This window comes from Polyodon spathula, chromosome 58 (assembly GCF_017654505.1).
Source record: "Polyodon spathula isolate WHYD16114869_AA chromosome 58, ASM1765450v1, whole genome shotgun sequence".
NCBI classification, from domain to species: domain Eukaryota; kingdom Metazoa; phylum Chordata; class Actinopteri; order Acipenseriformes; family Polyodontidae; genus Polyodon; species Polyodon spathula.
Genome location: NC_054591.1, coordinates 1136588 through 1161587, shown reverse-complemented (window position 1 = coordinate 1161587; position 25000 = coordinate 1136588). Strand labels below are relative to the sequence as shown.

The 25000-nt window shown below is 48.3% G+C and overlaps 1 protein-coding gene across 1 annotated transcript; it reads left to right on the top strand.

The window, feature by feature from the left end:
• The first annotated feature begins 11 nt into the window (after nt 1–11).
• On the top strand, nt 12–19557 carry LOC121307724 (eIF-2-alpha kinase activator GCN1-like). Its single transcript, XM_041239975.1, has 36 exons — nt 12–155; nt 290–403; nt 524–722; nt 1083–1223; nt 1671–1843; nt 2052–2132; nt 2304–2447; nt 2862–2989; nt 3094–3283; nt 3396–3466; nt 3929–4094; nt 4332–4526; nt 4851–5097; nt 5233–5354; nt 5773–5887; nt 6364–6543; nt 7141–7361; nt 7534–7602; nt 7781–7919; nt 8459–8655; nt 9034–9176; nt 9521–9638; nt 9816–10031; nt 10434–10598; nt 10796–10957; nt 11207–11299; nt 11701–11844; nt 12240–12509; nt 14665–15009; nt 15429–15622; nt 15740–15854; nt 16825–16921; nt 17209–17357; nt 17455–17562; nt 17972–18190; nt 18524–19557. The coding sequence occupies exons 1-36, from the start codon at nt 12–14 to the stop codon at nt 18647–18649; spliced, it is 5700 nt and encodes a 1899-aa protein (XP_041095909.1). The 3' UTR covers nt 18650–19557.
• Nucleotides 19558–25000: the final 5443 nt, after the last annotated feature.

Sequence of the window (25000 nt, the reverse complement as noted above, 5' to 3'; positions counted from 1 at the left end):
AGTAGGTTCCCATGACGGTGATGATGATAGTGACAACGCACTGTTTGATTTTGTTCCCCAGCACCCAGCAGGAGAGCACAAAGAAGGGGAACCTGAAGCGTGAGAACAAGGCTTATTCCTACAAAGAGCAGATCCTGGAGCTGGAGCTGAAAGAGGTGAGAGAGCTCACAGTGTTGCTGGTTTAGTGTCCGACTATGTATTGTTTGCCCAGCCTGTTTTTTGAATTTTGGAAGATGGCAGATTTTGGCAAAAAACATGTAAATCCTCTCTGGCGTTGTCTTCGTTTCAGGAAATCAAAAAGAAGAAAGGAATCAAAGAGGAGCTGCAGCTGACGAGCAAACAGAAGGAGCTGATGCAAGCGCAGCTGGAGAGAGAGTCTGCCATCAGGAAGAAGCTGCTGGAGGTACAAGCCCTGTGTCCTGTACACATGCATCACACTGCACCCTATACACACCCCCTATTAAAGCATTACACATGCAGTATTTTTCTTTTCACTGATGCCCTGCTCTTCTTCTCTTTGCAGCTGGACCGGGAGCTGCAGTCTGCCCTGAGCCTCCTGGCTGCAGTAGTGACCAGAAAACCCTCAGGCCTGTCCCAGCACATCCCCCTGGTCATCCACTCCTTCCTGCCGCTCTTCAAATCCCCGCTGGCGGCTCCCAGGATCAAGGAGCCCTTCCTGGCTTTGGCCAACTGCGTGATGCCTGCCGAGCTGACAAACCTAGGTCTGTAGAGAAGGGGGAACGCAAGGACTTGAACTGCAATTGATGCACTGTGTGCAAAATCCCACACTTCTATAACCAGAGCTCTCTGTTGCGTGTCAAGAAATCTCATTGTCTTGCTCGGATCTGATGCTGTTATAAAGTAATACAGAAATGCTCAGTACATTATAAATGCTGATCTACACATGTGGTGTAGATGATGAATAGTGAATTGAGGCGCAGAGTGTCCACCTCCTAGGTCTCCATCGTCCTTGCACCAGGACAGTCCTCTCTAGTGCTCTGGTCTTCGTTGCAGACGGCTGTGTCCGTGAAGGCCGCGTGCTTGCCAGCTGTAACCGTGGTTTCTTGGTCTGTTTCCGTCAGGCTTCCTGGTAGGTCATGTGACGCTGCGTCTGCTGCAGCCGGAGTGCGAGCTGGACGAAGCGTGGGGTCAGGAGGAGCTGGGGGCAGCCACGGTCCGAGCGGTCAGCCTGCTGCACAGCCACACGGTCCAGCACAGCAATGGTAAGGGAGAGCCACCCTGCGTGGTCCACTCACATTCAGTACGATCGGGAGAAATCGCTTCATTGAGGAAACCAATATTTGTTGTTTAGGGTGTCTAATAAATAAACTCAATACCACGATGCTTGAAGGTTTAATAAGAAAGCAGTAGTAGATCATTACATCATTATCTCTGTAGTAAATGACATCACAAACACATTAACAGATTTAAATAGAAATAAGTGAGTGCAGTTACCATGGCATCAAAACCCTAGACGCGCCTCCGCTGTTTGTTTTCAAACACACTTTTCCTTGACAGAAGTATGATAAACACACCGAAACATTAAGGGAAGTTGTCTCTTTTATATAAAATATTATAAGATAGTGAAATATCTCTAACGGTTCTGTGTGTGTGTGTGCGTGTGTGGGTATAGATATGCAACGCAACGTCCTCTCCTGTGCTCTGTGTAGTTCTGTCGGCCCCTGCCTTTGCGTTCTGCTTCCCCTTCCTGAAGACCGTGCTGACTGAGACGACCAACGACAGCGAGGAGCAGGAGGATCTGCTGATGCAGGCGTTGCAGGTCATCAATGAGCATGCTCAGCTCCGCTCCAGCACAGCCAGCCCGGAGCAGCTCGTGGACGAGGTAATGCGAGCCGGGACACCAGTGCACAAGAGACGCTGGGAACAGAGAAGAGTTTAATAAAATGACTTGTACTGGAAAAAAAAAATAAGACCCCCCCCCCATCGAATAAATGCAAGGTGCTGTGCTGTACGTGCGGCAGTGTTCCCCTCTGCTGCCCTGCTTGTCTGATGGGGGTGTGTTCCTTTCCTCTCCTCTCCTCTCCACTCAGAACGGTCCGGAGCTGCTTCCGCGGGTGGACATGCTCCTGCTGCTGACCAGACTGATCGGGACCGGCGCACCACGACTGCAGGTACTGCAAGCCAGTGTCTCTATCCTGTAGTACCAGCTGAAACACACAGCCTTCTAAACTGTGCATCTACATAGCAGTTGCTGGTTAATCCAACTGCTATGTGCAGAGTGCTGCTCTGTGTTGTGCTATGTGCCCCTGGAGTGACTGTGCTCTCCCTCCTCCTCCCCCCAGGTCCTGGCCTCTCGCACCCTGACCTCTCTGTGTGCCAGCAGCAGTGGTGAGGAGGGCTGTGGTTACGCCGAGCAGGAGGAGATAGATGTGCTGCTGCAGGCTCTGCAGTCCCCGTGCTTCGCTGTGAGGGACGCTGCTCTGCGGGTCAGTACACTGTGTGTGCTGCAGGGACTTCCAGCAGCTCTAGCATTATTATTAAAGCTGTTTTAGCGGGGTGGGGAGCAGGGCTCTGCATAGCGGATCCTGCTGGCTGGCATTGTGCAAGGGTGTTGACTGTACAGTGCTGAAATTAGTTTGAAAACTCCGAGGTTCAATCTGGTTAATTTAAAAGATTCTGCAAGTCTTGTAGTCTCCTGACCACAACAGACCACAATAGTTACGTCGTGCCTGTGTGTGGAGCTCGGTGGAAAACCTCCCTTCAGGGCGGTGAGTAGGTGTGGAGTCTGGGAAAGTGTTTTCCCTGGTTCCGTTGTGACCAGATATTTGTTGAACTCCTTGTTTTGCCCTGACCAGATCTTTAATGCATGCTCGTTGTTTAAAACTGATCTGATTAAACAGGGGCTGCTGGAGCTGGAGATGGTGCTGCCCACGGTGGACAGCGATGAGAAGAATGGGCTGAACCTCCTGCGCAGGGTCTGGGTGGGGCGCTTCGACGTGGAGGAGGAGGGCAGGGCGCTGGCAGAGAGGTGAATGCTTTCCCTTGTGTGAATAGCACATGGGATGCTCTGCAAGGCATGTGAGTTTAAAATCCTCTCCTTTTGTAACCCCCTGTCTTTGCCTCTCTCTCCAGGCTGTGGGAGACTATGGCACTGGAGCTGGACCCTGGCCTGTGCTCCCTGCTCATCGGGGATGTGATCCACCACGAGGAGGCCGTGCGGCAGGCTGGGGCCGAGGCGCTCTCCAGAGCCGTGGCTCAGTACAGCAGGCAGGCAGCCCAGGTCCTGGGCAAGCTGATGGAGATCTACCAGGAGAAGCTCTACGTGAGTCCCTCCCAGCATTCAAAGGAATAGTTTATTCAGAGCGATGAGCACACTGGCACAGATAGAAGAGCATTGTTAATTACTGCTGTGTGTGTGTGTGCTTCATCTGCAGAGGCCTCCGCCTGTACTGGACGCTCTGGGTCGAGTGATATCTGAAGCCCCTCCGGACCAGTGGGAGGCCAGGTACTGTTCAGGTTGTTACTGGGGAGACCCAAGAACCAGGCAGATCCAGCTGCTGCTATCACACAGGCTGCTTTTGGGGCTGGGAATTAGGGTTGGGGGGGGGGGGGGGGGGGGGGGGGGGGGGGGGGGGGGGGGTTGCATGAATTGTGAACTCATCTACACATATATAGATGGAGGGTGTCCATTTGATTTAATCAAGCATTTTTGTTATATATAAAATGATTTTTAGGAAACACAAAATACACAATTTTCTGCAGCCGACCAGTATGGCTCTTAACGATCCAATCATCCAAACTATCCAGGGATGGAAATAAGACTCCTATTGCATAGCAGTTTCACCCATGCCACATTTTAATATGAGCTTGATTAGCCACAGTTATAGGTAAACTCAGGTGTGTCTTATTAAACTCCTAGTAACTCCTGGGTCCTAAACCAGGCTGATCTCTTGTCGCCTCCCTGCAGGTGTGGGATCGCGCTGGCCCTGAACAAGCTCTCCCAGTACCTCGACGGCTCCCAGGTCACCCCCCTCTTCCAGTTCTTTGTCCCTGAAGCCCTCAATGACCGCCATGCTGAGGTCAGGAAGTGCATGCTGGACGCAGCCCTGTCTGCTCTCAACACTCACGGGAAGGTATGTGGTGTCTGTGTCGGCAGGTTTACCTGCTTGCATCGAATTAAGTGATCCTACTTGTAAACAAAATAAACTAAATACAGGATTGTGAAGTACACACTGCAGAGGCAGCTTTCCAGGTAAAGATTTTCAGAATGTCACGATCTGGATACACTGTGATCTTTAAACTATCTGTGTGCGTCAGTATTTTACAGTGTCCTTAGTCACAATATCTGATTTCTTTTGTTTCTGTCCCAGGACAACGTGAGCTCCCTGCTGCCCGTCTTTGAGGAGTTCCTGAAGAATGCTCCGCAGGACGCGAGCTACGACTCTGTCCGGCAGAGTGTGGTCATCCTCATGGGCTCTCTGGCCAAGCATCTGGACAAGAGCGACCCCAAAGTGAAACCCATTGTGGCCAAGCTTATCACCGCGCTGTGCACTCCCTCCCAGCAGGTCAGTCATCAACACTCATTGCATTGTGTAGCAGCTTTGGAAATCTGACCTTCACCATGGGGTGCCAACATGAAAAACACAAATCTGTTTCGCTGTCCTTGATTGTCCAGCCATAGCTGTCAAGTCAACCAGTCCTTTAGCATTACACTCCATGAACATGCAAAATAAAGTAAACTGCAGCATCAGGACAGCCCAGCAGTGTCCTTGCAGAACACAGTTTGAGTCGCCCTGTTAATTCAGTGAACGGGGGGCTTTTGAACCCTTGCAGGCTCACTAAAGCCGATTGCAGTCTAAGCCTCTTTATTCCCCCCCCCCCCCCCTCAGGTCCAGGAATCGGTGGCTGGCTGCCTGCCCCCCCTGGTCCCTGCTATCAGGGAGGATGCGGGCGGGATGGTTCAGAAGCTGCTGCAGCTTCTGCTGGAGTCTGATAAGTACGCAGAGAGGAAGGGGGCTGCGTACGGACTGGCTGGGCTGGTGAAGGGACTGGGGATCCTGTCCCTCAAGCAGCTGGAGATCATGGCCACCCTGACCGACGGCATCCAGGACAAGAAGAACTTCCGGCGTCGGGAAGGTGAGGGACGACTACTTAACATTTGGTTTATTCCTGGTTTTATTAAGAGTTTATTAAGACACAAGCTTGTTGTAGAAACTGGAAAGGGTGTAACTGCCTCTCTCTGATCACCCTTCTGCATGCTGCTGTTTGCAGGAGCCCTGTTTGCCTTCGAGATGCTCTGCAACATGCTGGGGAAGCTCTTCGAACCCTACGTGGTGCACGTCCTGCCCCACCTGCTGCTCTGCTTCGGGGACGGGAACCAGTACGTCCGAGAGGTCAGTGGAAACCAGCCATTCCCTGCAGGACTGGACGAGCCATTCGGGGACATTGATCGATTTATACAGCTTGATTATTACATAGTGTGTTCCCTTGTTTGACTATAAAATGAGTCTTTCAGTATGCACGTTTAAACAATACGTTTTCAAATCTTATTCTCCTAAACCCTTGAAATTGCTGATCAGGTGCATTGTCTCTGGATGGTGGTGGTGTGTTAGCAGATCAGCATTAGAAGTGATCTGGGGGTGGTGTGTTAGCAGATCAGCATTAGAAGTGATCTGGGGGTGGTGTGTTAGCAGATCAGCATTAGAACTGATCCCCGTCTCGCTCGTAGTTCAGTAGATGTGTAGTGATGATCTCTGCACAGTCAGGACCTTGGTGTAAGTTTGCCCCTCTCCTTTCCACCTCGTCCCCCAGGCTGCTGATGACTGTGCCAAGGCGGTGATGAGGAACCTGAGTGCCCACGGCGTGAAGCTGGTCCTGCCCTCCCTCCTGCTGGCTCTGGAGGAGGAGTCCTGGAGAACCAAAGCAGGTGGATAGACGCTGCTCTCGTTCCCTTCATTCGTTTCCTTTGCATTCGCGCTGCTGTCTGTCAAACTTAAGGGCCATGTGATGGTTCCATAAAACAAGAAATATTCAAGTGTGTAAGACTTCTAGATACATTTTTCCCTTATATAAGATATTGCTTGTGTTAAGTTTTTTTTTTTTTTGTCCTCTAATGTAAAGAATTGGAAACGTTAACTGTGTAGTGGCTATGTAGTGAGGGTAAGTCTCAGGCACTCCTAGTGCATAGCAGTTTGATCCATTCCTGGTTTTACTATGAGTTTAATCACACACCTGAGCTTCTTAGCTATACACTGTGGCTCATGACGTGCAGTAAAGCCTGGAATGGGTGAAATTGCTCTGCAGTAGGAGTCTCATTTGTTTCCCTGCATCTATTCCAGCAATTCGGGTTGGCGTGTCTCCCTGTGTCTCTCTCATGCTCACTCTGCCCCCTGTTTCTCCCAGGCTCTGTGGAGCTCCTCGGTGCCATGGCGTTCTGCGCTCCCAAGCAGCTCTCCTCCTGCCTGCCCAACATCGTGCCCAAGCTCACCGAGGTGCTCACAGACTCCCACGTCAAGGTGCAGAAGGCTGGGCAGCAGGCCCTGCGGCTGATCGGCTCCGTCATCCGCAACCCGGAGATCCTGGGTGAGCAGCCGGTGGGGGGCGGGGACCAGGACACATGTGCTTTAAACTGAAGGATAGGGAGAATTTGTAGAATGGTTTTCAAACGTCTTCGTTCATCAGCAAGTAAGATCAATAAAGTGTAGGTCAAAAAAATTAGATTAGGATCCAACAGATGGTCTGGGTTTCTGATCTTCCATTATTTATTTTATTCTTAAACCCTTGTTTATGGGAATAACTGTTATATACTGTAGCACTATAACTTGATGCATTGACCCCATAATTAACATTGCTGAATTCAGCAATCACAGGGATGGAAGTAAGGCTCCTGTTGCATAGCAGTTTTGATCCAGTCAAATAGACACCAAGCTTGTTACCTACACACTGTGGATAATCAAGTTCGTAGTAAAACCTGGAATGGGTGAAACTGCTATGCAATAGGAGTCTTATGCCCATCCCTGAATGATGGTAAAAACAGGTTTGCTATAGAGCAGGTTTACGAGTCTTGTTGTTGGTAGTAAGGTCTTGTTAGTACCACGGAAACAGCCCCCACGTCTTTGCTGTTCCCTGCAGTAGCGTGCTTGTGTGTTCTTGAAGGGTGGCTGTGTGTTTGATTTGCAGCTATCACCCCGATCCTGCTCGACGCCCTGACGGACCCCTCCAGGAAGACACACAAGTGCCTGCAGACGCTGCTGGACACCAAGTTCGTTCACTTCATCGACGCCCCCTCGCTGGCTCTCATCATGCCCATCGTGCAGCGCGCGTTCCAGGACCGCTCCACCGACACGCGCAAGATGGCAGCGCAGATCATTGGCAACATGTACTCCCTCACCGACCAGAAGGTGCGCAGACGGGGGGGGGGAGTGCGATTGAATAGGACAGCCTGCAGCTTCATTAAAAGGGCTCCCCTTTGTGTGGGAAGAAGTGGAAGCTGAAGGCACAGCTATCCTGCTAGGAGGGCAGAAGTCACGTGCCATGTCCTTTTTTAAACAACTTCTGTTTGTCCTCTTCCAGGACCTGTCTCCTTACCTGCCCAGCGTAATACCAGGACTGAAGGCCTCCCTGTTGGATCCTGTACCCGAGGTGGGTTTGTTCTCAACTTTTGTATTTTTAATAAAACATTTTACTCCCTCAAAATGCTGCTCAGAAGTCCAGTCAAGGTGGCTGTTGAGGAGAGGTTTATGACCTTTTTAAATAGAGCACGTCGTTGTGGTGGGTGTTTTGAGGCGCTCAATGTAACTGCTCCTGGCGGTGTTGGCAGGTGCGGACGGTGTCTGCCAAGGCGCTGGGTGCCATGGTGAAGGGGATGGGCGAGTCCTGCTTCGACGACCTCCTGCCCTGGCTCATGGAGACCTTGGCCTCGGAGCAGAGCTCAGTGGACCGATCTGGGGCAGCGCAAGGTGAGTCTGACAGTTACTACTGAGCAACGGGCAGCTTATAGGAAAGGAACGGCTGGCTTCACAGACCAAGTGTAGCAGGAACCTTTGAAACACTCAAATACAAGGTGCAGCTTATAAGAGACTGACCGGAGGAGAGAAATGTGGAGGCCCTCGCCGAAGGCAGCATTACTCAAAGGTTAGTGGTCAAGTAGGCATCTGCGATTGAAGTTAGAGGTACAGTGGTGCTGATTTCAAGAGAAAGGAACTCCTTTTTTCAGTGTCTTTTTGTCTAAAGGTTGGTTTTTCCAGATAAGCAAACTGCTAATGACGCAGAGCTAGCAAGAAACTGGCAGCTTGATGCTTGTAGGAGCTTTTAAGTGAACCTCCGGAGCTATTTAGAACTTAAAGCTTCTACTAACTTCTGCATTTAGGAGAATCCCGGGTTTATCTTTGCACGTGTGGAATGCCTTGCGAACGCAGCTGCTAGTGTTTCTGTTCTGAGTGATTGCCCTGTTTCACTAGCCTGAGTCTCTCTGACCTGTTGGTCCTCTCTGTCTAAGGTCTGGCCGAGGTGATGGCTGGCCTGGGCGTGGAGAAGCTGGACAAGCTCATGCCGGACGTGGTTGCGACGGCCAGCAAGGTGGACATCGCCTCTCACGTGCGCGATGGCTACATCATGATGTTCATCTACCTGCCCCTCACCTTTGGGGACAAATTCACCCCCTACGTCGGACCCATCATCCCCTGCATTCTCAAGGTAGCCCGCCGGCAACTGCCTGCACGTACCCAGCAGTAGCTAATAGAGCTGCATGAACACACTGGTTGATTTGTCCGTGTAGTGTCCATAGGGTTTGTTCATTCCAGGGTGGGGGGGGGGGGGGTGCGCAGTGTGTTGAGCCTTGCTGTGCAGTGTGTTCCGCGGGTGCGCAGTGTGTTCCGCGGGTGCGCAGTGTTGAGCCTTGCTGTGCAGTGTGTTTCGCGGGTGCGCAGTGTTGAGCCTTGCTGTGCAGTGTGTTCCGCGGGTGCGCAGTGTTGAGCCTTGCTGTGCAGTGTGTTCCGCGGGTGCGCAGTGTTGAGCCTTGCTGTGCAGTGTGTTCCGCGGGTGCGCAGTGTTGATGGTCGCTCTCGATTGCAGGCTCTGGCCGATGAGAACGAGTACGTGCGTGACACGGCTCTGCGGGCGGGGCAGAGGATCATCAGCATGTACGCAGAGACCGCCATCGCCTTGCTGCTGCCGGAGCTGGAGCAGGGACTGTTCGATGACCTGTGGAGGATCAGGTAAAGAGAGGCGTCCTGTATACTCACACACACACTCTCACACGCAGGCTTGTACAGTGAGCCTACAACATGGCAAGCACTGGATCAGCCCCTTAAACACCACACTGGCTCTTAGGGTTCAGCAGTAAGTGTATTATTATTCTTGATATAGTTAGTAGTAGTAGTTGTTTAAGACTAAAACACCACCATCTTCATTGACTGCTTAGATTTGATTTGGGATGATATTAAAAATGTTGTAAGTGACGTGTGTTTGAAACCAGAAACAGCCAGCATGCCAAGCAGTATTTCAGTCTTCAATACGCTGCTTCTCAGCCGAGTCTACTGTTTCTATCACTCTCTCTCAGGTTCAGCTCCGTGCAGTTGCTAGGCGACCTGCTGTTCCACATTTCGGGCGTGTCAGGTAAGATGACGACTGAGACCGCCTCCGAGGACGACAACTTTGGCACAGCGCAGTCGAACAAGGTACTGCATAATAACAACAATGAAAGCGATATCGATAATATTAACAATTCAACGGTGATTTGATTTGAATGTCATCGTTAATTGAATAGGGCACGGATAGCTTGAAACTAAACGTTTTTTTAAAGCTCCAAATCCATTGTCGTGTATCTCTTGACGGTGTTTTCAATGCGATTGCAGGCGATCATCGGTGCCCTCGGTGACGTGAGGAGGAACAACGTGCTGGCCGGTCTCTACATGGGCCGCTCGGACACTCAGCTGGTGGTGCGGCAGGCGTCCCTCCACGTGTGGAAGATCGTGGTGTCGAACACGCCCCGCACGCTGCGGGAGATCCTGCCCACGCTCTTCAGCCTGCTCCTGGGCTTCCTGGCCAGCACCTGCCCTGATAAGAGAACGGTAGGTCTCCCCGCAGTCACTCCAGTTTAACAACCAGCGGGGGGTCAGAACATCGCCCTGCAGGAATCGCCCCCAGCCCCAGTCAGAGTCAGGACCCTCGCTTTGATCTGGTACTCGGAGGAGCATTCTTCTGATTTTGTTGTGTGTTTTCATTGGTATTGTAAGTGTTGATTACAGCAGTTCATTCCTTGTTACATCACTTGTGTTTCCTTTTAGTGCAGATGTTCACGACGTTGCCCCCCTATCATTTGAAAGATTGTGCTGCCTTTGTATATATATTTATTATAGCATTGTGTTTCAGTGATTGTTGAGTCTTTGTGTTTCACATCAGAGACGTCAGCGTGCGTCTCATGAAGTGGTCTTGTCTGTAACTGTTCAGTGAATTGTGCTATGTGTGTTCAGATTGCTGCCCGGACTCTGGGGGACCTGGTGCGCAAGCTGGGTGAGAAAATTCTCCCTGAGATCATCCCGATCCTGGAGGAGGGGCTGCGCTCGGAGAAGAGTGACCAGAGGCAAGGGGTCTGCATCGGCCTGAGCGAGATCATGAAGTCAACCAGCAAGGACGCGGTCAGTATTAAACAAAGTTCATGAGCTGCGTCTCAACAAGCTGCATGCAACACATTTTTCCGTTTTGTCTGAATTTGACACCGCGTTTCTGGTGTGGGGAGTTTGGTTTACACAGCTTGCCTCTCAGAGTCTGATTCCAGTCCAGAGTGCTCGCAGTGTTCTTGCTGGTTCAGTGTTTTTACCGGCCTGTCTCTCAGGTGCTGGTGTTCTCAGAGTCCCTGGTCCCCACGGTGCGGAAGGCTCTGTGTGACCCCCTGGAGGAGGTGCGGGAGGCGGCCGGCAAGACCTTCGAGCAGCTGCACTGCACCATCGGATACCAGGCGCTGGACGACATCCTGCCCGCCCTGCTGGAGCAGCTGGTGAGTACCCCAGCAGCGCGGCCCCTCGCCACGTGTACATGACTGTCAGAAAGATATAATGCAAAGGAAACCAAGGTGTGATGTCTGAAATTAGATAAAAGTTGCTAGTCGCCGAAGATTTTAGGATTGTTTGAAAAGATCAGTGTGTTAAATTAAGTTTGGTTCATAGTGCCTGTTTTATTGTACCTGCAATTAGACTAAAGCTCCAGGAAGGAACCTCTTTGAGGATGCTAACGGCTTCTCTTGCAGGATGATGAGAACACCTCTGAGTTTGCCCTGGATGGGTTGAAGCAGGTGATGGCTGTGAAGAGTCGATCAGTGCTGCCTTACCTCGTGCCAAAGGTGAGACCTCAGAAATCATAAAGGAAAAGAGAAAAGCTTTGGGGTGATTCAGTACAGAAAAAAAAATCTCATGATATCCATTATTTCAGGTGAGTGTAGTATTTTGAACTGTTGCTTACTTGCAGTTTGAGTCCACATGACAAGTTAAAGAAGGTGGGCTGCTGTAGTGGGCTTTGTATTTTAGCCACCTTTTTATATAGTGAAGTGAAACCTGATTCAGAAATTGCATTAAAAAGAGAGGGGGGAGTTTTAATAATGGATTCGTGGTGGATTTCAAGCCTGCTTAAGACGGTCTTGAAGAAATCCTTTTAAAGACACCTATCATTGTGAGACCTGTAGACCAGTCTCTTCTCACTGTAAAGTGTTGTAACAGTTAACTGTGCTCTGCGTTGTGTGTGTAGCTCACGGCTCCTCCGGTAAACACCCGTGTCCTTGCGTTCCTGTCGGCTGTGGCTGGCGATGCTCTGACCCGCCACCTCGCTGTCATCCTGCCCGCTCTGATGTCTGCACTGAAGGAGAAGCTCGGGGCAGAGGAGGTAGAGCAGGTAAGAGCTGAGGAAGGAGGGGAAGGGCTCAGCGATCAGCCTGTCATGGATTTTGGTGCTTTCCTCCCTGTTTACGAGCTGTTTCATGCAAGCTTCTCGGCATTGCCCCTGGGTCAAGCTTGAAGCCTGGCCTGTGGGAGCAGTTCAGTCTCTGTGCCCCTCTGATCCTTGTTCTCTACTTTCAGCTGTGTTGCCTTATGATTAAAGCTAGAATCTAAAAAAATATTAATTCGATATTTTTTATTTTATCTGCTTTTTGTAAGCAATCATAAATTATTATTTTTTTAAAAACTTGAATAAAAATAAGAACAGATTCTAAGTAAGATGGTAGAAGTGTAGGTAAGCTGAATGAATGGCGTTCTGACAGTGGTGCTGTTCCTCCCTGGTCCCCTCAGGAGCTGGCGAGCTGCCAGGCGGTGATCCTGTCTGTGGAGGACGAGGTGGGCCAGCGCATCATCATCGAGGACCTCCTGGAGGCCAGCCACAGCGCCGACATGGGCATGAGGAGAGCGGCCGCCACCCTCCTCAACGGCTACGTCAGCAAGACCAAGGCTGACTACAGCGCCCACACCCGGAGCCTGGTGTCCGGCCTGGTCCGACTCTTCAACGACAGGGACGCTGTGGTGCTGAACGAGAGCTGGGACGCGCTGAGCAGCATCACCAAGGTGGCTGACCTGGGGCAGCTCCACTTACTATTGCAGTTGAAATTGCAATTCCAGTCAGTTACAGTGATGCTGCAGTCATTCTAATTCCAGTCAGTTACAGTGATGCTGCAGTCATTCTAATTCCAGTCAGTTACAGTGATGCTGCAGTCATTCTAATTCCAGTCAGTTACAGTGATGCTGCAGTCATTCTAATCCCAGTCAGTTACAGTGATGCTGCAGTCATTCTAATTCCAGTCAGTTACAGTGATGCTGCAGTCATTCTAATTCCAGTCAGTTACAGTGATGCTGCAGTCATTCTAATCCCAGTCAGTTACAGTGATGCTGCAGTCATTCTAATCCCAGTCAGTTACAGTGATGCTGCAGTCATTCTAATCCCAGTCAGTTACAGTGATGCTGCAGTCATTCTAATTCCAGTCAGTTACAGTGATGCTGCAGTCATTCTAATTCCAGTCAGTTACAGTGATGCTGCAGTCATTCTAATTCCAGTCAGTTACAGTGATGCTGCAGTCATTCTAATTCCAGTCAGTTACAGTGATGCTGCAGTCATTCTAATCCCAGTCAGTTACAGTGATGCTGCAGTCATTCTAATCCCAGTCAGTTACAGTGATGCTGCAGTCATTCTAATCCCAGTCAGTTACAGTGATGCTGCAGTCATTCTAATCCCAGTCAGTTACAGTGATGCTGCAGTCATTCTAATCCCAGTCAGTTACAGTGATGCTGCAGTCATTCTAATCCCAGTCAGTTACAGTGATGCTGCAGTCATTCTAATCCCAGTCAGTTACAGTGATGCTGCAGTCATTCTAATTCCAGTCAGTTACAGTGATGCTGCAGTCATTCTAATTCCAGTCAGTTACAGTGATGCTGCAGTCATTCTAATTCCAGTCAGTTACAGTGATGCTGCAGTCATTCTAATTCCAGTCAGTTACAGTGATGCTGCAGTCATTCTAATCCCAGTCAGTTACAGTGATGCTGCAGTCATTCTAATTCCAGTCAGTTACAGTGATGCTGCAGTCATTCTAATTCCAGTCAGTTACAGTGATGCTGCAGTCATTCTAATTCCAGTCAGTTACAGTGATGCTGCAGTCATTCTAATTCCAGTCAGTTACAGTGATGCTGCAGTCATTCTAATTCCAGTCAGTTACAGTGATGCTGCAGTCATTCTAATCCCAGTGATGCTGCAGTCATTCCAGTTCTAATTCAGTTACAGTGCAAAGTAACTAATCATTCCATTCTAAATGTTTACTCATTTAGTTATAACCCAGCAATGATCACAGGTACAAATACGCTGTACACTAAGTGTTTAAGGTATGGATGAGTCGCTTGCTATAGTACTGACTCTTCTAATGTTTTATGTCGCAGACTTCAATGTTTGACTTGCCTTTTTTTTTTTTTTTTTTTTTTTTTTTTTTGGTATAACGGTAAATTTAAACATCAAGAAAATCGTGTTTAAAAACTGTCAAACAAAAAAACCTTTCAAACTGACGAGCGCATTGATCTTTACAGTGGGTCTTCACGGTGTGATTCCCAAAGCCCTGTTCTTGACTCCATACCAAAATCTCCCGGTGCTGTATTCTCTTGCAAGTGTTTCAGTTGAGCCGGGTTTCTATAAACTGTGTGAATGTTATCTTTTTAAAGCACACAGACTTGCTGGGGAAATGTAATGCTCTGCAGCTGTAGCTCTGGGTATAAAGCGGTTAGTGCTGGTGTTGGATTGCGTTTTTGAGGGTTTGTAATTCAAACTCCTTGGATGCCTGCCCAGCCCAGCCGCTGTTTGGATGTCAGTCTGATGTGAAAAGTTGTCTGACACACACAGCTCTGGTCATCTCTCCCCCACTGGTGTAATTAACACAGAAACAAGCAGCTTTTAACACAGTGTGTGCTGGGATCACTGTCAAACTACTGAACCATTACTGAAGGGGTGGGGGGGAGGGGGGGTATGTGAATGCATGCAGGAGACAAGTTTCGAAGATAGAGCCAGCTGAAAATTGGGTATCAAGATGTTTGTGTTTTATTTACAAAACAAAGGAAGGACAGACGACCCCAGCTCTGCGTTTGCTTCAGGAACGGATCTGCCTCTGTTCCAAGCAGAGCTTTGTTTTCGTAGAGATAGCCTTGAACTTGGTAGCCGACTTTATCGCTGGTTCGTTTCCTGCAGAAACTTGACGCTGGGAGCCAGCTGGCGCTGATCGATGACCTGCACAGGGATATTCGCACGGCAGGGAATGAAGCCAAGGGGGAGACCCTGCCAGGGTTCTGCCTGCCCAAGAAGGGTGTGACCTCCATCCTGCCGGTGCTGCGTGAGGGGGTGCTGACAGGCAGTCCGGAGCAGAAGGAGGAAGCAGCCAAGGCCCTGGGGCTGGTCATCAAGCTGACCTCCGCTGAGGCGCTGCGGCCCTCCGTGGTCAACATCACCGGACCCCTCATCCGCATCTTGGGAGATCGATTCAGTTGGAACGTCAAGGTGGCGCTGCTGGAGACCCTCACCCTGCTGCTTGCCAAGGTGAGAGAGGGAGGGGTCTGTACTGGGCTGTGACACTCATACTGCCTTACCACGAGAGACCTGAGAATCATCCTCGACACAACTGCAGTTCAACTATGCCGCCCTGCAGGCAACTCTGCATTAACACTGCCCTAGGATAACTAATTCTGTTTGTATTTTTCCGGTCTTGTATTTGAGTAGTTACCTTTCCTATGTTACTAAAGTATTCTGCAGTTTTAAATGGGATTAGATTTTCTTGAGGTTTGTAGTGTTATTAGAATATCATTCTTATTTCTAGAATAGATGATGATATTATTGTTACTGCAGCAATCATATTTAATAGGGCTGCTATGTTCATTGCCTCGAGCTGCGTAATGTGAAAGACACTATATAAGAGCAGACCCTATTGTGAAGAGTAACGGCTGTCTCTGCCCCTCCAGGTTGGCATCTTCCTCAAGCCCTTCCTGCCGCAGCTCCAGACCACCTTCCTGAAGGCCCTGCAGGACTCGAACCGCTCGGTGAGGCTGCGAGCCGCCCAGGCGCTGGGGAAGCTCATCGCCATCCACACCAAGGTGGACCCCCTGTTCACAGAGCAGCTCAACGGGATCCGCTCGGCCGAGGACCCCGGGGTCAGGTAAGCACCCCGCCCCCCGCGCTGGGGAGTGGGGGATCTAAAGTCTTGTTCGAGAGTTAGCCCGGGCGCTGGGGTGTGTTACAGCTCCCTATACTGATCTGTGCTGTCTCTTCTCAGGGAGACCATGCTGCAGGCTCTGCGTTTTGTTATCCAGGGGGCCGGGGGTAAGGTGGACCCTGCAATCCGGAGGAGCATCACCACCACTCTGCTGAGCATGCTGGGTCACGATGAGGTGAGTGCGGGGGGGGGGGGGGGGGGTGCTCGCTGGTGCTCAGGATGATGCACTGCAGCTTGTAATGCCTGTTTCACCAACCTGTGAGCGTTGAGCGGTGTCTGCTTTACCTTACCCAAGACTGATGCAAAACCATAATTCTGTGTATGAATCACATCAACTTGGAACCCTTTGAAGATCTTGCTTTGTTGCTTATTCCAAATATGTTTCCATATTTCCTGGTTTCACGCGGCTTACGGAGGGTTATTTGCAAGCTGAACAATGTTTGTATAAAAAGTACAGTCATTGAGACATTTTTAATGATTTGCATGAGAATGTAGGCCAGCTTCAGTGAGTCATCACACTGGAGGCGGCTGTGGTCTGCCTGTATCCTTCGAACTCTGGAGCTAGTGAAGCCGCTTGGTAGTGACTTGTAGCGAGCATCGCGCCTATAGCAATGCAATTGAAGAGGCTGAGGAGCTAGATCACATTCTCTTCAGACCACAGGTGCTAATGCAAGAGGCTAGTGCAGAGGATGTGGTTTTTATGTAGAGTAAACTAACCGGTCTCATTAACGTTAAACGTGGGTTTTAGCGACGTGCTAAACTTTTACAGACTCTTCTATTTTTATAAAATAATTAACTTCAGATGGTTTGCAAGCTGGAAGCAACTTTGTGTTTCCAGTAAAACAGCTTGATAGTTACTTGCACAGCACGGCGGTCTCCAGTTAAATCTAACACAAAATGACTCAATTGTTAGCAAATATTGCACTTTGCTGAAAGCTGTGGTACTACATGTGTGGAAGTACACATCCCATTGCAAAGCAGTGTGACCCTTCCCTTTTTGATAAGCCCCCAGGCGTGTGTACGTTCGCTCCCAGTGCACTGCAGTGGTTTAAACGGCAGCGCTCGATGAGCACAGCCCTGGGTGCTGTGTGTGCTGCGGACCCCTCTTTGAAAGTGTCTCTGTCTGTGTCTCTGCCCCTCCCCAGGATGCCATGCGCATGGCCTCAGCGGGCTGCCTGGGAGAGCTGTGCGCTTTCCTGCCGGAGGACGAGCTGCAGACTGTCCTGCAGCAGCACATACTGGGTAAGGACCTGAATCCAGACTCTGTCTGTGTATTATCTGAGCTGTTTAATGTGGGTTAAACACATACTTCACTGTACCGGTATTGATTGGGGTTTTCTCATTTGTTGTTGATTTTTGAGCTAATTGCAGGGAACGTTCTTTTGCTTGGTCAGTTGTATTTTCCATTGCTAGAGATAGAAATACAGCCAGGAGGTGCATTGATTGACTCTCAGAATACTAGATGTGACCCTGAATATCCATCTCTCTCTCTTTTCTTTCTCGCTCTCTCTCTCTCTCTCTGTATGTAGCGGACGTGTCTGGTATTGATTGGATGGTGAGACATGGGCGGAGTGTGGCTCTCTCTATTGCGATGAAGGCAGCTCCCAGCAAGCTTTGCAGCGAGGAGTACAGCGCGGAGGTGGTTGACATGATCTTGAGCAATGCCGCTGCGGACCGGGTAAGAGAATGGCTGAGCGGCGCAGGGCTGTGTCCAGGGCGCGGCGTGGGCACCTGTACCACCGTGTGCTGACTGTGCCTTGTCTGTCACCTTGCAGATCCCCATTGCCACGAGTGGGATCAGAGCCGTGGGCTTTCTAATGAGGCACCAGATTGAAAGCGAGGGAGGGAGTGTTCCTGCCAAGGTCTCCACGCATCTTGTAAAGGTAAAGTTCAGCACGGGCTCCAGTTCGTGGTACACCTGCCCCATCCCCTCCTAGCATCTCAATCGAGTGCTATTCTCAATAAACTCTGCTTGCATTTTAATATCCACCTTCATTCTTATCTAGCCCTTTTATTGTTATTTAGTGGTTTTAACCTTACAGGGACTTTTAATAATCAGTGCATCTGTGGATCACATGTTATACAGGTAACTGTCTACAACCAAACCATTCAGTACAATAAGAACTTCTACAGTCATAGTAATCTCAGGAATACCAGGATTAAAACACAGCCTCGTAATGCCATTCCACTGGCACTGTCATCTGTTGTAAGGCGAAACACACGTAGCACTGTGGCTCCTGACCGAATAATAATTTAGCTGTAACCTGTATTTCTAATTTATTTCTTTGACAGTGTCTCCAGAATCCATCGAGTGACATCAAGCTGGTGGCGGAGAAGATGGTATGGTGGATGAATAAGGAGCCCACCCCCCCCATGACCCCCGTGCTGATCAAACCCATCCTGAAAGCCCTGCTGGACAACACCAAGGACAAGAACACCAGCGTGCGGGCCTACGCTGACCAGGCCATCGTCAACCTGCTGAAGATGAGGGAGGGAGGCGCCGTCTCTCAGGTAACACTCCGACACAGCTCCGAGCCAGCCCCCCAATCACAGCCCCTGAGCCAGCCCCCGACACAGAGGACAGAGAGCAGTGATACAGGAAAGTAGTTGGATCCTGTTCTTACTGCCTGCTTTAACCCTTTGCTGCTCAGTGTTCAAAATAGGCAATAAATAGGTCTGATAACATACCCAGGGCAGTAAAGGGTTAAACGTGAATGTACCACCGATCAGAAAACCAATCTACTGAGATGTAGAGAAGGATTTTGTTTGTGAAGAGCAGAGGTCCTGCTCCTGAACTGAAGTGTAAATCTAAATGATTGATTGTGATTGTTGTCCTGTTTTCAGAGCGTGTCTGCGATTCTGGACACTGCCAGCAGTGAGCTGCTGACCGAAGCGTGCCGGAGATCTCTGACGAAGATCGCGAGCCAGGTGGACTCCGGCGAGCAGATCGATGACACCATCCTCACGTGATCTCCACAGAGCCGGGGGCAGCTGACACAACCAGCCCTGTGTCGGCATTTTCACCTGGGAGGAGGGGGCTGCACTGGGCGTCCAGCTACTACATTACAGCAAGAAAGTGTTGAGGCTGAAACTCAAAAATATTATTATAGAAAATAAAAAAGTGAAAGGCATTATTTTCCCAGCTTGTGTTAAATATTTGAACACCCCGAAACAACATTTGCCAAAAGTAAACATTTGTGTTAGCCAGTTCAGTGTATTGCAACACAGTGACCGGTTCGGGTTGTGTAACACACATGAGATTGACCCGCTCTCTTCCACAATACGGAGCCCTTGTGGTATTTAAGGGGACTGTCTCTAAATGTGCAAGCGAGGAGAGGCTTTTGCATTAAGGTAATGGGATCAACTGTAAATGTTTGCATGATTCATCTTTAATTAAAACTAATATAAAATGAGCTGGACATTTTAAGTATAGAATACACCCCTTGAAAGAATGGGAATGGTATGCCCCTGTTCTAGAATTCAGTGCCCCCCTCATTCCAATGATGACAAAACAATAAGACCCAAAATGTTCGGGAGTCTGGCGTTGCTGATTGGCCGAGAGGGACTTGGACTTAACTTTGATCAATATTCTGTGATGCTTTTGTGACTTCAGCTCCCGAGCCAATATAAAGCATGGAGACGGTGGAAGAGCGGCGCTGTAGTTAACACTGGCCCTTTTCTTACACAGCGCCCCCTGCTGTGGAGGTATTGTGTTGCTATGCTCAGCAAACTGCTTGTGACGGTTAGAAAAGGAAAGTGTGTGAAACTGAATTGATAACATATCCTTTCGGAAAACTCGAGAAAATCTACAACCCTAAAATGCGGGCTGCTTAAAAAAATAAAATGACAGATTTAATAAATGCTTTGATGTGAAATAATAATGAATAGTTGGTCTTAATTGCAAAGTGCAGCACTGATGCTGCCCTGCTGATCTATCATGGGTGCTCTGGTCAACCCACCAGTGCCTCTCTTCCACTGTGCGCCCTCGCCATGCGGTGCAGAAGAGGCTGCTTTTTTTCCACTGCAGAGACGTGCTACTGACGTCACACGCAACAAAACACTTAATGAACAGTCATATTAATATAATTTCAGTCAAGGATGAGGAATTTTGGGTTTTATAAAGTGTGGATTATACAAGAAATTCTTAAATATATTTACAAATTATAGCGAAACAAGATACAGCTATTCTGTCTTGATTTTTGAACACTACTTGTTTGCGCAATATTTAGCAAACCTGATTTAATAAGTGTTTCGTTGCGTGTGACGTCAGTAGCTCGGCTCTGCAGTGGAAAACAGCTCAGCCTCTTCAACCTGCACCCCGAGGGTGTGCAGTGGGAAAGAGGCATCTCGCCCACTTTGATATCCCTGCTCCTAACCCTAACCCTAACCCTAACCCAACCTGCACCCCGAGGGTGTGCAGTGGGAAAGAGGCATCTCGCCCACTTTGATATCCCTGCTCCTAACCCTAACCCTAACCCAACCTGCACCCCGAGGGTGTGCAGTGGGAAAGAGGCATCTCGCCCACTTTGATATCCCTGCTCCTAACCCTAACCCTAACCCAACCTGCACCCCGAGGGTGTGCAGTGGGAAAGAGGCATCTCGCCCACTTTGATATCCCTGCTCCTAACCCTAACCCTAACCCAACCTGCACCCCGAGGGTGTGCAGTGGGAAAGAGGCATCTCGCCCACTTTGATATCCCTGCTGCTATTCCAGCCCTTGCAGTGATGGCGCTGTGTGGTGAGCTGAAATAAAAAGCCGAGTTGGAATACTTTCAAACAACCCTGAAAGTGTGGCTGTTTTTGTTTTAAATGTGTGTGTATAGGTTAATTTTAATTTGTATGTATAGGTGAGAGGGCACGCCCCTTTCCAGTCTGCCTCTGAAGACCACGGCGCCACAAACATGTAACATCATACGCAATGAATGTGATTTATATGGATAGCATTAAATATAAAACATCCCGATTTGATAGAGTAGATTCTGTAGGAATTGTACAATCTTTGTTCCTGTCTGTGTGGGGTCCTCTGCTGTACAAATGCGCTTCTCCGAGCGAGTCCATGCACTGTTAATAGCATTGATCAGCAAATACAGACGTGCATATACCTTGGAAATAGGAGGGGGGGGGGTCCTCTTGTGCAGTAACCCTAAGAAAAACTTAGACAGCACCTTTCATCATAAATGATCCTGAAGCACTTCACAATAACACCATAAAAACGTCAAGGAGTGCAGTAGAACATTTAGAGTAATGGACTGAATGCAAAACACACACTAACATACATTATGCTAGGCTTCACTGTACACACAACATCGATTACTGCATAAAACTGTCCTGATGCGTCAAATCAATAGACAGAAAGCCCGATAACAATTCTATTTGTCAAACTCCTTTTAAAGCGCAGTCTCGTCATTACAATGAGGTTCGTCCTGGGGTACAGCACCACAATGCTCTGATAAAAAGAGATGACGTCATGTTTGGATACACAGTATTCATTTAGCTATTCATTGAATTAATAACTAGCTTAATCAGAGCTTTTTAATTGTTCTCAGCTCCCAAGAAGTTGCAGATTTCAATATATTTTTTAACATTTTATAGTTAAGTTGAAATCTGTTTATGCAATTAAAAAGGCCTAATTAGCAAATTACCAGTTCAGTGAAGGGTGTAGCTGAGTAATTGCGAGCTCGGTTGAAATGGAAACCAGCAGACACAGGGGGTTCCCGAGGACCCGGGTTGAGAAGCACGGATCTACACGTTTTTTTAGTATTGATAAAATTACCAATATCCATCCATCCAGAAAATGTGTCCCGCCTGTTTCACTACCATCAACAATCACGACAAATCCTATTATTGGTGTCGTCAGAATTTAGTAAAGTGGCTTTTCAAAGACAACAAGAACGCTACTCGCTTAGCAGTTCATTTCATTCACAGTATCGCGTCTGTATTGCACATTAAAGATATCTTTTGGTTTCCGAGGGTAGCGTTTCCTGGCAGCTCTCAATATTAAACGTTACCGGATTTTAATTCTGCCGGGCTCGCTGTAGTGTGACTCCTCGCCGCAGGGCGGCAGCACTGAGGCTGGACAGCCGCCGCCTCCTCCTGCGCCTGCGCAGTGCTGCCGGTTGGCTGGGGTTGGGTGCAGTCAAACCGTTCCAGAGAAGCGGCGTTTCCGGCTGGTTTCTTCGGGTGAACGCAGTGCTGACACCGCGAAACACCGAGGAGAGAAGGCCGCTGGAGGAGGAGCTCGGAGACCGGGGAGAAAAAAAAAAAAAAACACTCGCAAACAACAGGGTGACAGATTCCTGGAGAGAAACAGGGAGTAGGCGGAAGGGGACCTACCGAGAGCCGGCATGGCCAGGGACTATGATTACCTCTTTAAGCTGCTCATCATTGGGGACAGCGGTAAGGAAAAGCCGGGGATTTCGGAAGAGAAACAGGCCCCCTCTCTTGGAAGGAGAGGCGGGGACCGGTCGGGAGCTGTGATCGGGGTGCTGTTGGCAGGAGGGGAGGGTTGTGTTGCGCTGTTACGAGTAGTTCAGACCGGGGTTTGAAGGTACTGTGTGGACCGGGCGGTTTGGGTTTGTTGTTAGTAACGCTGGGGCGATGTTGGAGTGAACCACAGGGCTGGGCGCCTCGCTTCTGAGACCGGATATCCAGCCTGTTCTCTGCTGGTTTGGTGCAGATTGAAAGAATTCGTCTCGGTGCAAGCTGCGTCCCGATCTGTGTAATTTTCACATGCAAAGTAATTTCACTTTAATTACGCAGCAAGATATATTTAGCAAGCACCACCTGTAGCACATTTCCAAACAGTAAACGAGGGCTATCTCTGCTGTACTGCACAGCACACAACGTAACAGTACGCATTATTGGTCGTGCCATGGAATTGTATATATTTTTGTAGTATTTTTACATTGTAATAAAAACAGGCAGTTTTGACTGGGTGCAGTTCGATAATAAATGTAACTGAGTCGGGGTTTGACTCCAGTATCCAGTATATTTATACTTGCACATGCTGAGGGTTACAGTGTGATCCCCGGTGAATGTTGTACATTATCGGAACGCGTAGTACAACATGCCAGAGAAAGTTATCCGGGATGGAAGCTGCATTGCACGTCTCGCTTACAATGATCACCCAGAAGCGCAGCAGTAATGCCTCTCCTCAAAACAAACCTCATACTTTTATGATTGCAAGAAGAGTCAAACAGTCCTTGTCTTTTGTTTTGCATTGCACGGGAATAAAACTAAACATTGTAGCACGTATAGTACTGCTGATAACTCGCGGATGTTTTGATAAATAATAATAATAAATAATATTAATAATAATAATATTAAGCGCTGGTATGCTAAAAGTGAGACGATAGGTACAGTCTACTGTGCCTCCTTAAGAATTTATAGTGTAGTGAACCATTCACGCCAGGGCAAAACTTTAGACTGTAGATGTTTCTAAAAGTTGTGTTTTTTATTTTTATGTTTTCAAAAAATAAGTGATCAGTGATGCAAACTTTACACTGGAGTGAAAGAGTAATACATGTGTTTACTGCATGGTTAGACTAGCTGGATTGCAGAGTCTGCTTTTGACCTGCCATCACTCCAGCTCGTCCTCCTGTAGTGGGCTTCTCTGGAGAGCTGCTTGAATCTTGTCTTTGGGTGGAGTGGGTGTGCTTATCAGGGAAGTATTGGCAGCTAGCAATCATGAGCAGGATGAAGGATGATCATTTCTCCCTGATCAAGGCTGGCTGCATGCTGCAGCTGTCACAACAAACCCATTGAGCATGCAAACAACTATTGGAATACTTTTCCATTGTTCGGACATTACCTTTAATATTTATTGTATATGAAATGAAGCGCCACTGTTTGTCTTATTGTTATGTATTGTATTATTCAGGGATGGAAATATGCTCCTGTTGCATAGCAATTTAACCCATTCCAGGTTTTACTATGAGCTCGATTAGCCCCAGTGTTACAGGTACCAAGCTCATAGTGAAATCATCAATAGATGAAACTGCTATGAATGGGAGTCTTATTTCCACCCCTGTTGTTTGCTGTCTCATGCACTGCACAGTTTTCAGTTTGTTAAGCTGTTCATGGTAGAAGATCTCTCAGCAGTGAGGAATATGTTTTCCCCAGTGATCGCTCGTTTCTCAGTCTCGCTCACAGTACCCATCAATTTGTCACATACTTTTTAAGGAAATTGTGATGTCCCAGGACGTGGACTAAAGCTCTTTTAAGCTGAACTGCTTGAGTCCATCAAAGAACTGGACAGTATTTGATATTCCAAGTGCTCTAGCTGGTTTGCACATTCCTAAAGAAATGGATCGTATTTTATGATCCTCTCTCTCGCCCAGTATTTCCCAGGCACAGTTTTTATCCAGCTGTGTTGTATAAGGACTGCTTGTGAATGTACAACAGTGATTCTCAACCTGACTCTTGAAGATTTTAGTTTGAACTTGTCCCTTGTTTAACTGTATTGTAGTATTCTGTATCAATATCAATAGCTGTAGCTAGCTGCAGATTATTACAATTCTCATAGGCTGTCTCTGTCTGTGGGGGTCTTTTTGTTTACGGTGGAAAACAGTGTTGATTTAAACAAACATTAAGTTCCTGGTTGGACTCTTAAGGAAGGGGGGGAAGGGGGGCTGCTCAGGAACAAAACAATGCTGTAACTTCTCAGAATACTGAATAAAGAACAGCCATTTCCTAATGGTAAATAATTGCTGCTGCTTTGTGAGAAGCCAGTACAGACCCTCGTTGGATCTCCTCTGATGTGAGCACGCAGTGGTTTACGTAACAGAAGCTCTTCATGTGGAAAGCGTGTAATGTTACGTATTGCAGTTGGAGAAGTTCTTTTACTTCTGCCTCATGTGAGACACCAAGCTGAATTTGAAGGACAGTCAAAGGCTTAAAACCAAATGCTGTGATGTCCTACTGTATGAAAGTATGCATAAAAACAATTCTGTATTACAATTTTAAAACCTCATAATTAATTACATTTGTTGTGCAACAAGTGTGGCACATATTTTCTTTGACTATGGAACCTATTTGCAAGTTAATCACCTCATATGAAGCCTAGAGCAAGCTTTTGTCAATAATTACGTTAGCCAAGCCCTTTTGTGCATTCAGTATCTGGCTGGAAAACTTTTCTTTTGTATATGGTCTATAACAATAGAGGCTGCATGGTTAATCTAGGCTGCTTTTATAGCTAGGATTTTGTACCGGCAAGCCTTGTTTGCCATTGGGTACATTCCTTATTTGGTCTTTGTAGTTATTTACAGACAGACTGTGCAGCCTTGGTATTCAGAAGGTAAAGTGCTGTGCTATGTTGTATGT

Excerpts from the sequence above, each read along its gene's own strand:
- LOC121307724 (XM_041239975.1), top strand. The coding sequence starts at position 12 with ATGACGGTGATGATGATAGTGACAACGCACTGTTTGATTTTGTTCCCC. Across the intron at positions 5,355-5,772 it reads GGAACCAGTACGTCCGAGAG|GCTGCTGATGACTGTGCCAA; the intron begins GTCAGTGGAAAC and ends CTCGTCCCCCAG. Across the intron at positions 9,177-9,520 it reads GATGACCTGTGGAGGATCAG|GTTCAGCTCCGTGCAGTTGC; the intron begins GTAAAGAGAGGC and ends ACTCTCTCTCAG.